Here is a 13532-nt window from a genome sequence, read left to right as displayed (position 1 = left end):
CATGCTGAAATAAAAACTGATAATAAGCCAGGAAAGTTTCTGAACAAAGACTCAGAACCAATATTTATTAAGTATATTCTTTAGTAAATTTAAAAAGAATTTCTAACAATCCAACACAGAGGACAATATATGAAAATTATTATCTTGAAAAACTAAACAAAAATAAGCCTGAACTACTCTAAACAGAAATAAAATATTTCTTCTGGGCTGCCACATGTACTCAGCATGATATAGAATATACCTGAAAAACAAAAGCTCTGGTATAATTGTACACATCTACATTTTAAAGCCTAGATTTATGAATGTTTCTTGATCTAAACATTTATATAACTAATTACCAAAAAAAAAAAAAAAATCCCACAAGATTCTCTAATGAAATTCTGTGGATTAGCCTGACTAAAATTAGCTTTTACTTTTAGTGACTGAACATTATTCTTCCTAACATTTCTGAATTGTTGTAGATATCCAATCTGCATAGAGTTTAAAAAAATAAAACTTTACTGTGTGTACACACAACTCTGGATTTTACTTGTCCAACTGCTTGCAACATGGAAAAAACTCCTGATGAGGATGAAACTCTGGTTTCAAATCTTGTCTCTAAAACTGCCTTAATGTGACCTCACGTAAGTCTTTTAACCTCTTTGGGCCCATTTCCCAATTGATGACCAATCCTGTTATCCATTCCTGTTATAATATTTGACGTTAATACAGAAACAGATGCAACTGGACAAGTTGTACCTACAAGTACAAGATACATTTTCACATGACATGTGCACATACACATATATAGTCCAATCAACTGAAATTTCTCCCTAAATATAATAACCAGTCTGGCTCTAGTAAGTCCTTCTGTAGGTACAAAAACTAGCCTAATCAGCTGCTGAAAGTTACTAGCACATGTTTCTCCTGGTTCTGTAATGGCTGTAAATATTCTAAGAAAAGGTATCTAGAGATGTGGGCACTCTAGTACTGGTGTTGCTACCTTTCACAAGATGAAGGGAAAATAGGAAAGGCATCCAAGAGAAGACGGGAATTTCTCACTAAGCTCACTTGCATTTCTCTGAAGAAACAAGGGAAAATCATGATATATGGTACTGATGTCTGTTACTAATCATAAGTTGTGTTAGTTAAAAAGGTCTGAAAACATCATATATACTTACTTCATTCATCTAAATCTGCAAGTCCCATATCTATCAAAGACATATGAACTGGATATTGTTCATCTTCGTATAAGGTCACTATATATTCTGGTGACTGAGTCTAAAACAAAAGTACAGTTTGTCAAACATGTTCCTATCTCAAGCTATTCACTATGTGTACTACAGCCCTGTTAACTCATTCTACCAATTTCTATCCTTTAAATGCTCAAGCTAAATCCTGCTTCACTTACTTCTTGGAACACAGTCAACACTGATGTCAACACTTCTATACGTATGTTACTGCAAAAGTAATGCCTTATGTGATAATCTGTGTGTGTGTGGATATCCGTGGATATCTATGGTATCCATATGCATGTATAAATGTATTCAGATACGTTTATGTCCATATACTTGATTTAAATTATCTTTGAGAAGCTCTGTCCTTAACAGGCCTATTCTGTACTCCAAAGAATATTACAGCACTCACATACATAATGGAAATAAACACTTGCTGAACATAAAAGCATTACATTTGAAATAAACCTATTTCCCCCGCCATATATCCTTTTATGTTTCAAAGGAACTATAGGCATTTACCTTAAAAAAAGCAGCCAGAGAGATTATTCTTATTTGAGATTTCTGATACTGTTTCTGCTCTTAAGATTTCAAAACTCAGATCATAATATTTAAAAATGAATTTCAAATATGGGTAACTAAAACAAGACTGTCACATAACTTCTAATCTTGAAATTAAGTCTCTAGATCAACATACGTTTATGTGCTTTATCAGTGGTGTCAAATTCAAATGGTATAGCATCCCTGTGATCTGTATACTGATTTGGAAAACCACAAATTAACATTATCTATGTAGTATTTTATTTTTAAAAACATTTCCCAATTACATTTAAATCTTGTTCTAGTCACAGGAGTGTGAAACCTCTGTGCCATGTAATTATGAAAAAGACAACTAAGATAAGATTATTCAATGATACCAAATTACTATGAAAAATTCTGAACTCTAAGTATTCCTGCTATTTAGAATAAAAAAATTTACCAATGAGGAAGCATAAAGCTGTTTTCCTTGAAGACAGTCTATCATAGCCCACATGGCTTCCATACTCCACTTGGGGCAATATGGAATTCTTGTCTTTTCTGAATCTTTTAATGGAGGTTTAAATCCGGCCAAAAGAACTTTTACAGCCCGAGCAGGATATTTCATAAGACAGAGAGGAATCTGACGCAGTCTGAAACAGAAGAAACATTAAAACATACAGCATTTAATGCTTTTAAAAAAACTGAAAAGAATTATGAACAACTCAAAGATATTCTTGGAGAAAGGAAGGAAAATGATGCCCTTAACAGATTATTGCTAAACATAATTATGTTGACTTTACCTGCTTGTTGGCAATTTTTCAGTTGATCCATAGTCAACAAATTGTACCAGGATAGCAAGGGGATCAAATTCTTTGATGGAAAGAATCTTTGCTCGGTACCATAAACCATCATTATATTCTGCAAGACAAGGCATTTCTGGAGAAAGAATAAAAAGGAAATTGTAATATAAATCTAACATTTTCACTACCTAATAAATATGAAAGACCCCTATATTTCTTTGTATTAGTTCTGATTTCTGTCATTTCCAGAAATAAACTGCCACTTTACCCAATGCCCTTTTAAAGTTTGAACAGTGAATGTGTAGGCCCAGATTAAAAACTATGGAAATAATAATAATAATGATGATAGCAGCTAACATTTCCACAGGACTCATTCTAAGACAGGCTGGCATTCCATGAGTATAGCTTAGCTATTCTCATGCATTTTACTTTCTATGCTTCTCAAGTGCCACAAAAAGCAGCACTCCTTTGCCCCTTCCACATACAGGACAGACATTTATCTCCATCTAATTACATCTTGTATCCAGTTTCTCTGGAGGAGAACAGAACTTAAAGGGCTGCTAAGTGTTACTCTCCTGGAAGCTTTATAACCCAAATATGTTATACTTTCACCAAAACATGACCGTGATGCCTTGGTGTGATACTGGGTTCTTAAAGCACAGCGTAAGCTCTGCTGCGGTCCTACCAAACTGGAAAGACTGTGAGAATCGGACAAGACTAAACCACATATCATTTTATCTAAAGACCAGTCTAACTATATATGTATCTAACTATTCAGAGAGAGTAATTTCCAGGCTGGCTGCAAGTTGATTAATTTTGGAGGCAGATACTCCCTCCTCAAAGACTGATCCATTTCAGGGGAAGGAGCATCCATACTGATTAAATCAGATCCCTGAAATACTTAAGAGCTTTCTTATCAGCGTTTAACAGTTCAATATTTACTAGATCTACACTTCCAAGAGATTATTTCATTACAAAATTATAAAATTTAATTTCTCTAGTATCTGTAAAAGTTTTTCCCAATGTCACAAATTTAATATCAAAATAAGTATTTCATTCACTGAATAAAACTGCTGGAAAAAATCATAAGCCAAATCTTACTCTATCCCATTCACCTAGCAAAAATCTGGCCTCTACCGAGTCTCAAACTAAAAATGTAGTTTTTTTATTAATATCTATGTATGGATAGAGTACTGAAGGGTTCAAAACCCCTTGATAATAAGCTTTCAGGAGCCCAGGGTTGCCACCATCTTATAGTAAGGCATCAGAGTAGGATTTTATTATAGCAGCTCAATAATGGCCTGAATATATCTTAATACTGAATATTAAGCCTTGTAAAGTTCAGAAACTCATTACTAAGTTGATCTCAGTGTGATTTTTTGGGGGTAGAGGAGAAGTTGCTAAAATAGCTCTCAAAATCTAATAAGTTGTAGAGAGGCTACAATAAGAATATCAGAGAAATCACAGATCTCTGAAGCACTGAATTATTAAAGATTCCCTTTAATTAGTCTCATTATTTCATATGCCAATCCACTGATAGATTTAATTTTTTGTTCCTACGTTCGAGGGCCTTAATGGTAAACACAAGTTAAACAAGCTGAAATAATGAAGAAGTAAATAGTTAGATCAAAGGTAGTTACAACCAGCTTTAATCCTGGACATACCTTTCCCCACTTAAAAGTGTTTTCTGCTAATTTGTATGTGAATGGTGGAGATAAAACTTTAATTTATGACTTGTAGTTCTCCATAGCAGCAAAAAGTAAACTTGATGAAAAGAGAACCACAATGCCCCCAAAATGAGTTAAACATGTCAAAGTGCTTTACCAACCTTTAAATGCCATATCAATGCTAGTTTTTATATATATATATATATATCTATACAAATGCAAATAAAAACACTAAAATACAGCTGAATTCAAGATTAAATGCAATGACCAATATAATTCCTGGAGATAATAAAATATACTTCCCTCCTCCTTGTAAGAAAGCTGGGAGACAGTAGACACAGAGTATTTTTTTAAAGGGAGTATTCTACACTGATTCATTGTTAGTGGAGCTGGGAGCTGATCCGACCATTCTGGAGCACAATTTAAGGGCTATAAAAATGTGCATACGATTTGACCCAGTGATACTGATTTCTAGGGCTGTTTCTAAAAGGGATCATAACAATGGGAAAAGGACTCACACGTACAAAAATATTTATAGCAGCTGTTTTTGTGATGGCCAAGAACTGGAAATTGAGGGGATATCCATCAGCTGGGAAACTGCTGAACAAGTTGTGGTACATGAATGTAATGGAATACCATTGTGCTATAAGAAATGATGAACAGGCCGACTTCAGAAAATCCTAGAAAGACTTATCTGAGCTGACTTATTTGAGAGGAGAAGAACCAGGAGAACATTGTTCACACAAACACCACAGTGTGCAATGACTGATTTGGATAGACTTAGCTCTCCTCAGCAATGAAAGGACCTAAAACAATTCCCAAGGACACCATCTACATCTAGAGAAAGAAATATGGAATTGGAATGCAAAGTGAAGCAGACAATTTTCTTTTTTTTGTTTCATTTTTTCTCTCTCATGTTCTCTCCTATTAATTATAATTTTTCTGTGCAACATAAGTAATATGAAAATGTGTTTAATAGGAATGTATGTGTAGAGCCATATCATACTGCATGCCATCTTGGAGAGAGAGAGGGGGAGAAAATTTAAAATTTATGGAAGTGAATGTTGAAAACTAAAAATAAATAAGTTTTTTTCAAAAGGGAATGTTCTACAAGAATGGGGTACATATAAGGGAATGATCATGATATAAAAACAAAAGGTATCAATAACAATATGGCATCTTCAACGAAGGTGAAAATACACAATAATTTCTTCTATTAAGGAAAACAGTTGGTATTTTTAAAAATGTTACAAAATTTTTGATTTAAAGAAATTATTTTTTCCATTTTTTCAAAACAAACATTAAACCAAAGTCCCCACAAATATTTAAAAAATACCACGTTGAAGTTTCATTAAGAATAAAAATATAGTGAAATTTATCTGTATTTGAAAGAATGACAAAAAAAATACCTGATCTAAAATCTGTCAATGAAGGGAGAGAATCCACATTCTGATTACAATTCTTCAATACTTCATCTAGACTCTTTGGTTCAGACTCCCAGCTGACTTCAGTATCAACTGTGTCATTTTGATGGTTGAAGTTTTCTATTAGATCAAAGCAGATATATACCTAGGCCAAATGAATAAAAGGGTAATATATTTAAGTTTTCTAATTTTTGCAATATTTCTTACATAACTGGCAAAGGAATCCATAATAATTAATAATAATAATTATAACTCGGATGTTCCTTGGAGCTTCTGCTCGGATACCTTATCCACTCACTGACCCCTTAATGTAGGTATTCCTCAGGAGTCTTTTTCTTTTCTTTTTTTGGCCATATTATTCTTTAGAATTTTAAAATTCTTAAAGAATTTTATATCTAACCAGAATCTTATCCACTACTTAATTTTTCAGCCTTTGCTTGAAATCATCAGTGAAGAGGAGGAAAACCTTCACTAGCATAGTTTTAATCATTAGCAAAAGTTCGCTTATTATCGAGCCTGAATTTGTCGCTCTGCAATGTTCAGAGACTGTTTCTAATTTTGCTTTCTGGGGCCAGCCAGAACGAGCCTAATCCTTCCTTCCTTCCATTTGACAGTCTACAGGCCCTACTTTTCTCCTGCAATTCAGGGCCAAATTCATTGTCTATTTATGGTGTCCATCCAAGAACAAATTCCTTCAATCCTATCAGTGTTATCATTGGGATAACAAGTGTTCTTCAACCATTGCGTTTTCCTAAAAGTAGGACGATTTGGTGAAACTCTTTGGAGTGGTTTATGAATTTCTGCAGTGTTCTAGGGCTTGATGCAATCAGTATAATGTCAGCTGTGAACAGGATCACCTATAAGGAAACCACCCTAGATTTGAACTGTGCTGGGATCTCCTTCACAGCAGTGGTATAAACCACTTTGGCAAAAATATCCCTGCGTTAGGCCTTGTTTGATATATTAATATTGATTACAAAGGATCATTTATTTCAGAGCCTGATAGGACCTTTGGGAGTCATCACATCCAAACCCCTTATATCACAGGGGAAGAAACTGAAGTCCAGAGAGGTTACATGACTTGCCCAGGAGCACAAAGTGCGGACCTAAGAAAGAGAATCTATGGAGCACCCATTTTGTGCCAGCCATGGTACTCAGTGCTGACTTTAACAAAAACAAGAAAACAAGAGGGTCTCTGCTCTCTCTCATATGCAGGCTGAATTATGAGCAGACTGGGCAAGGGGGCTGGTAGTGCAGAAGGAGCTTAGCCATCTCATAATATGGTGGTTAGGATGGGGGGCAAGATTGGAATTCAGACCCTCATATTACAAGTCCAGTGCTCTATTAACTCTATCACCTTGCTGAGCCTAAGGATTCTAGAGTTGTACAACAAGTTTCTCTTCTCTTGCTACACTGTTCAAAGAATTGTATTTTAATATATGAATGAGAAATTAAGACAACTCTAAGGTACCATCTCACACCTATCAGATTGACTAATATGGCAGAAAAAGAAAATGACAAATGTTGGAGGGGATATGGGAAACTTGGGACACTAATACATATATAACATAGTGGAGATGTAAACTGATTCAGCTATTTTGTAGAGCAATTTGGAACTATGCCCAAAGTGTTATAAAACCAAGAGGAACCTTGACCCAGTAATACCACTATGAGGTCCGTAACCCAAAAAGACTTAAAAAAAAGAAAAAGTAAAAGAACATGTATGTACAAAAATATTTATGGTAGCTCTTTTTTGTGGTGGCAAAGAACTGGAAATTGAGGGGATGCCCATCAACTGGTAAATGGTTGAATAAGTTGTGATATGTGATTGTGATGAAATACTATTTTGTGCTATAAGAAATGAATAGCAGGATGCTTTCAGAAAAATCTGGAAAGACTTGCATCAACTGATGCAAAATGAAATGAGCAGAACCAGGAGAACACTGTACATAGTAACAGCAATACTGTATGATGATCAACTGTGAATGACTCAGCCACTCTCAGCAATACAATCCAAGATAATTCTAAAGGACCCATGATGAAAAATGCTGTCCACCTCCAGAGAAAGAACTGGTGGAGTCTGAATACAGATTGGAGCCTAATTTTCTAAATTTTTTTTGTTTTTTGGGGGGAGGAGGGGGAGAGATCCGTATTTTCTTTCACATAACTAATGTGGAAATGTTTTGCATGACTGCACATATATAATCTATATCAAATTGCTTGTCTTAAGGGAAGAGGGCAGGAGAGAATTTAGAACTCAAAATTTTAAAAAACTAATGTTAAAAATCGTTTTTATATGTAATTGGAAAAAATATTAAAAATGAAAAATAATATGCCTGAGAGATAGGCTGGAGGAACCTTTTAGAGAGTTGTTTTATTTTACCTCAATTTAATTTTTTTAGTCAACAAAAAATTAGCACATTGGAATTTTGTATTTTCTCCATCTTTGAACAATATGCTAATAAAGATCCAATCTACTATTTATGAAAGCTTGAATATTTCTTGTCAATAACTTCATCCAGATGACCACAAGGTATATGCCAATTGTTGTGGTGCGGTTGTGTCTGACGCTCCATGACCCCATTTGGGGTTTTTGTGGTAAAGACGGTAGTTGCCATTTTCTTCTCCAGCCCATGTTACAGATGAAGAAGCTGAGGCAAACAGGATCAAATGACTTGCTCAGCATCACAAAGCTAGTTAAGTGTCTGAGGTTAGATTTGAACTCTGGAGGATGTGTCTTTCTAACTTCAGGTCCTGCACTCTACATATCTGCCCCACGTATGCAGATTACTTTCAAAAAAATTTTTCTACAGATAAGAATTCAGACATATGAGTCAGTAATTATTAACACTTTTCAGTGTGTTTTTGCTAACAACGATATCTGTCAAGTTTTTTTCCTCCATTACTTTGGTGCTTCCTTCAGGTCACATGAGAATTAATTCCTTAAAAGTCTCAAAATTTTATCAGTGTACATTTGGTCTAGTTCATCTGCTTTTCCATCTTTGTTCTCTTTACCATTTTCACCTTCCCTATAAACAAATGGGGGACTGTGACACAGAGCCACCACTCACTATCCTTAATAGTGAAAGAGTATATTATAAAATATTTGAAGATCTTTCATCTATTTTTTGTTCTTCTTCAATACCTTTGGGATCGTTTGCTAAATTGGGGTCCTTCATCTAGGTATTTTAAAATTGGTTTTTCTGTTTCTTTCCTCCATTGCTTCTTTTTGTCTCATGAGGTGATATTTATAATCTTTCACTATCCTCCATGAGATTGTGCAAATAAATTTATATTCTAAACTGGTAATGCTCTTGGTTACTATATTATTATAGTGATTAAAATTTTCATTTTCCCATTATACATTTCAATTGCATACCTCATTAGGTGAAACAACATGCTTCACTTGGACAGGATAAAGTTCTCCTGGAGGAGGGAGAGATGGTGATAAATATGGTGGTAAAACAGGAGTCTCTGTTTCAAACTGAAGCAATTCCTAGAATATAAGATAAATTCAAGTTTTATTATGATCATCAATCCAAAGTTTAAGGAAAAATTAGTCATATGACATGACTCCAAATTAGCAAAATTCTTTTTGGAATTTGGTAACTTCATATAGGCACATCTCTGGTTTTTTCTCCCACCAATTTACTTTCATCAAGACTACAAGTCAGGGCAGCTAAGTGGCACAGTGGATAGAGTGTTGGGCCTGGAACCAGGAAAGTTCATCTTCCTGAATTCAAATCCAACCTCAAATACTTACTTGCTGTTTGACCCTGGGCAAGTCATTTAACCCTGCTTGCCTCAGTTTCCTCATCTGTCAAATGAGCTAGAGAAGGAAATAGTAAACCACTTCAGGACCCAAATAGGGTCACAAAAAAGTCAAGACACTACTGAAAAACTACTGAATGACAAGAACAGACTACAAATTCAGGCAGGCAGAGTACACCTGGCATTTTTGTGCTTGAATGAAAATGTGAAAAAATGTGAGATATGTAGAACAGGAGATAATATGAGGAAATGAGACATTTGTAGAGCCATTGTGAAAACTTTAAAGTGCTATATAAATGATAGGTGCTATGATTTTTATTTTTAACACTATACATTTTGTGTGGACTTTTTTTTTGTGCTCTTTTTTATGTTTATAATTTACTTTCCCTAATACAATGTAACCAGTAAATAGGCAAGGCTGCAATAAGACTATCCAGTGAGGGATATTTTCCCAGAATTGATTTTCTGACTATAACCCTTCCTACCATAGTGGATTGTGATGGTCAGAGGGATAATTTCTCTGGGTTGATATTCTGAGCCCTAAAACAGAAATATCTGCCAAAGTAACTAAAACTCTTCCTATTACAGGAGGTCTTGATAGTGGGGTTATATTGTCAGCTCAGAAAATATCTGATCTAAGAAATAAAGACAAATTGCCTATAGTTAAATTTTCATGATTATCACATAAAAAAAGCATTTATTTAATAAGTATTCCCTTTTAGAAAGTAACATGTCAGGCCCTTAGTAAGAAATGGAAATGGTTTAACTGTAAAAGAAGACGTGGGTTAAAATTTACCTTAAAGTTTATTTCCCAATTTTCTTCTTCATACTTTTCACTGTGATCCTTTGGCTTCTGAAATAACAATACAGTAATAATATTACTACATCTTTTTTTCTGAAATTGCTTTTATCTTAATAGTATAAATATTTTAGTCATCTTCCATTTAGTTATTTCAGGGCATAGAGCTATGCCACAGATTCTCAGAGACTCTAAATAGTGCTTCTGTGTATTTTACCCATAGGAAATCTTTGACTTTATAATGTTAAATCCATTTCAGTGGTGACCCGAAATTCTTATGAGAAAGCGGGTTTTATTTCATCTGGAAAAAGTAGCTGGTAATCTGGCATCTTCATTCCTATTCATAATATTCAGCATAGATCAGGTACAGAACAGGTAATATAGCAACACAGAGTAGATCCAGATCTGCACTGCTAAGAGTTTCATCATTGGGAATTCCAAATGACAATGAAATCACAGGCCTTCCCCTCCTCCCTGCCAAATGTTATGTAGCTATGTAACATTAAAGTGCTAAATGTGAAAACAAAGGACTAGGATCTGAAGAGGCAGGGGGAAACCTGTACCATGATAGGTTGGAGAGCAGAAGAATGTTATAGAAGAAAAAGAGGACCCATGAACACTGAAAGTGAAATAAAAACATGAAAAATTTCCTTTTGAAGAGCAGCTGCTGGTTCTCTACCTTTCACAGGTGAGATCAAGTGGGAAAGCAAAATGGTCAGAAAGATTAACAAGGGAGCAAATAACTCCCTGCTGAGAAAAGAGGGCCCTATTTTTTGACCTGCTAACCACTAAGAATTGTACTAGCTTCTCAGGGTATGATATATCTGAAATGTGAGAGATGCTTCCAAAATTTGAAAAACTACTAACTTCTACTAACTACTTGGGAAAAAAATGATATTGCCAGAAGAACTACAGAAAGCATTTATGAAAATTATGACATCTTGAGGGGGAGGAGCCAACATGGCAAAGTAGAAAGATACACATATGCTAGCTCCTAACCCACAGCCCATAAAATACCTATACAGAAGAACTCCCAACAAATTCTGGAGCAGCAGAAGCCACAGAACAATGGAGTGCAGGAGATTTCTGTTCCAGAGAGACCTGAAAAACTGACCTGAAAGGTCCGTCGCGCACCAGACCCGGAGCAGAGCCCAGCCCTGCCTTGGCCACGTGGCACCGAGAGCAGCAGATCCGAGAAGGCTTCAGGGACAGAATCTCCAGTGGCAGGGCAGGTCCCTCCACCCACAGGAGCCAAAGGTCAGTGAGAGGGTCTTTTCAGCTCTGAGAGGGGAGCAGGATGTCTCCATATCTCAGGCCCCCTCAGGAGGCAGGAGCGGAGACAGCAGTAGACAGGGGCTCCCAAAGCAGGCAGGAGCTCAGATCCATTGTTGAAGGTCTCCACACAAACCCCTGAGGGAACTAAGCCCCATGTGGTGGCCCTGCCCCCACCTGAGCACCTGAACTTAATCTCACATTGAATAGCAGCCCTGCTCCCACCTGCTGAAGCCCTAAGGCTGGGAAGCAGTATTTGAATCTCAGACCCCAAGCACTAACTGAGTGGATCTGGAGGCATGGTGGGTGTGGAGAGGACACTCAGAAGTCAAGTAACTGCCTGGGAAAATGCCCAGAAAAGGGGAAAAAAAAATAAGACCACAGAAGGTTACTTTCTTGGTGAACAGGTGTCTCCTCCCATCCTTTCTAATGAGGAACAACAATGCTTACCATCAGGGAAAGACATAAGTCAAGGCTTCTGTATCCCAAACATCCAAAATAAATATTCCATGGTCTCAGGCCATGGAAGAGCTCAAAAAGGATTTTGAAAATCAAGTTAGAGAGGTGGAGAAAAAACTGGGAAGAGAAATGAGAGAGATGCAAGAAAAGCATGAAAAGCAGGTCAACACCTTGCTAAAGGAGACCCAAAAAAAGGCTGAAGAAAACAACACCTTGAAAAATAGGCTAACTCAATTGGCAAAGGAGGTTCAAAAAGCCAATGAAGAGAAGAATGCTTTCAAAAGCAGAATTAGCCAAATGGAAAAGGAGGTTCAAAAGCTCACTGAAAAAAATAGTTCTTTCAAAATTAGAATAGAACAAATGGAGCCAAATGACTTTATGAGAAACCAAGAAATCACAGAACAAAACCAAAAGAATGAAAAAATGGAAGATAATGTGAAACATCTCATTGGAAAAACAACTGACCTGGAAAATAGATCCAGGAGAGACAATTTGAAAATTATGGGACTACCTGAAAGCCATGATCAAAAAAAAGAGCCTAGACATCATCTTTCACGAAATTATCAAAGAAAACTGCCCTGATATTCTAAAACCAGAGGGCAAAATAAGTATTCAAGGAATCCACCGATCACCTCCTGAAAGAGATCCAAAAAGAGAAACTCCTAGGAACATTATGACCAAATTCCAGAGTTCTCTGGTCAAGGAGAAAATATTGCAAGCAGCTAGAAAGAAACAATTCAAGTATTGTGGAAATACAATCAGGATAACACAAGATCTAGCAGCCTCTACATTAAGGGATTGAAGGGTGTGGAATATGATATTCCAGAAGTCAAAGGAACTAGGACTAAAACCAAGAATCACCTACCCAGCAAAACTGAGTATAATACACTTCAGGGGAAAAAATGGTCTTTCAACAAAATAGAGGACTTTCAAGCATTCTTGATGAAAAGACCAGAGCTGAAAAGAAAATTTGACTTTCAAACACAAGAATGAAGAGAAGCATGAAAAGGTAAACAGCAAAGAGAAGTCATAAGGGATCTAGTAAAGTTGAACTGTTTACATTCCTACACTTTTCAGTATCTGGGTAGTTGGTGGGCGCACATGCACACGCACACGCACACACACCACAGAGCGAATGGAATAGGATGGGATCATATCTTTAAAAAATGAAATTAAGAGGCGAGAGAGAAATATATTGGGAGGAGAAAGGGAGAAATGGAATGGGGCAAATTATCTCTCATAAAAGAGGCAGGCAAAAGACTTTTCAGTGGAGGAAAAAAGAGGGGAGGTGAGAGAAAAACATGAAGTTTACTCTCATCACATTCAACTAAAGGAAGAAATAAAATGCACACTCATTTTGGTATGAAAACCTATCTTACAATACAGGAAAGTGGGGGAGAAGGGGATAAGCAGGGTGGGGGGGATGATGGAAGGGAGGGCAGTGGGAGGAGGGAGCAACTTGAAGTCAACACTCTTGGGGAGGGACAGGATCAAAAGAGAGAATAGAAGCAATGGGGGGCAGGATAGGATGGAGGGAAATATAGTTAGTCTTACACAACACAACTATCATGGAAGTCATTTGCAAAATTACACAGATATGGCCTATA

At 36.2% G+C, this 13532-nt stretch overlaps 1 protein-coding gene across 2 annotated transcripts in view; it reads right to left on the bottom strand.

Moving 5' to 3' along the window:
- Nucleotides 1-36: 36 nt before the first annotated feature.
- Nucleotides 37-13532, bottom strand: part of RNF17 (ring finger protein 17) — a 110760-nt gene continuing 97264 nt past the window's right edge. For both annotated transcript variants that reach the window (XM_072611657.1, XM_072611658.1), the window contains exons 31-37: nt 10192-10248; nt 9004-9120; nt 5610-5769; nt 2534-2669; nt 2194-2383; nt 1161-1260; nt 37-241 (exon numbers count right to left, since the gene is read on the bottom strand). In XM_072611657.1, coding sequence (XP_072467758.1) covers nt 1162-1260; nt 2194-2383; nt 2534-2669; nt 5610-5769; nt 9004-9120; nt 10192-10248 — 759 coding nt within the window. In that variant the 3' untranslated portion in view covers nt 37-241; nt 1161. The remainder of the gene's footprint in view (nt 242-1160; nt 1261-2193; nt 2384-2533; nt 2670-5609; nt 5770-9003; nt 9121-10191; nt 10249-13532) is intronic.

This window comes from Notamacropus eugenii, chromosome 5 (genome assembly GCF_028372415.1).
Source record: "Notamacropus eugenii isolate mMacEug1 chromosome 5, mMacEug1.pri_v2, whole genome shotgun sequence".
NCBI classification, from domain to species: Eukaryota; Metazoa; Chordata; class Mammalia; order Diprotodontia; family Macropodidae; genus Notamacropus; species Notamacropus eugenii.
This window is presented reverse-complemented; position numbering and strand designations above follow the sequence as displayed.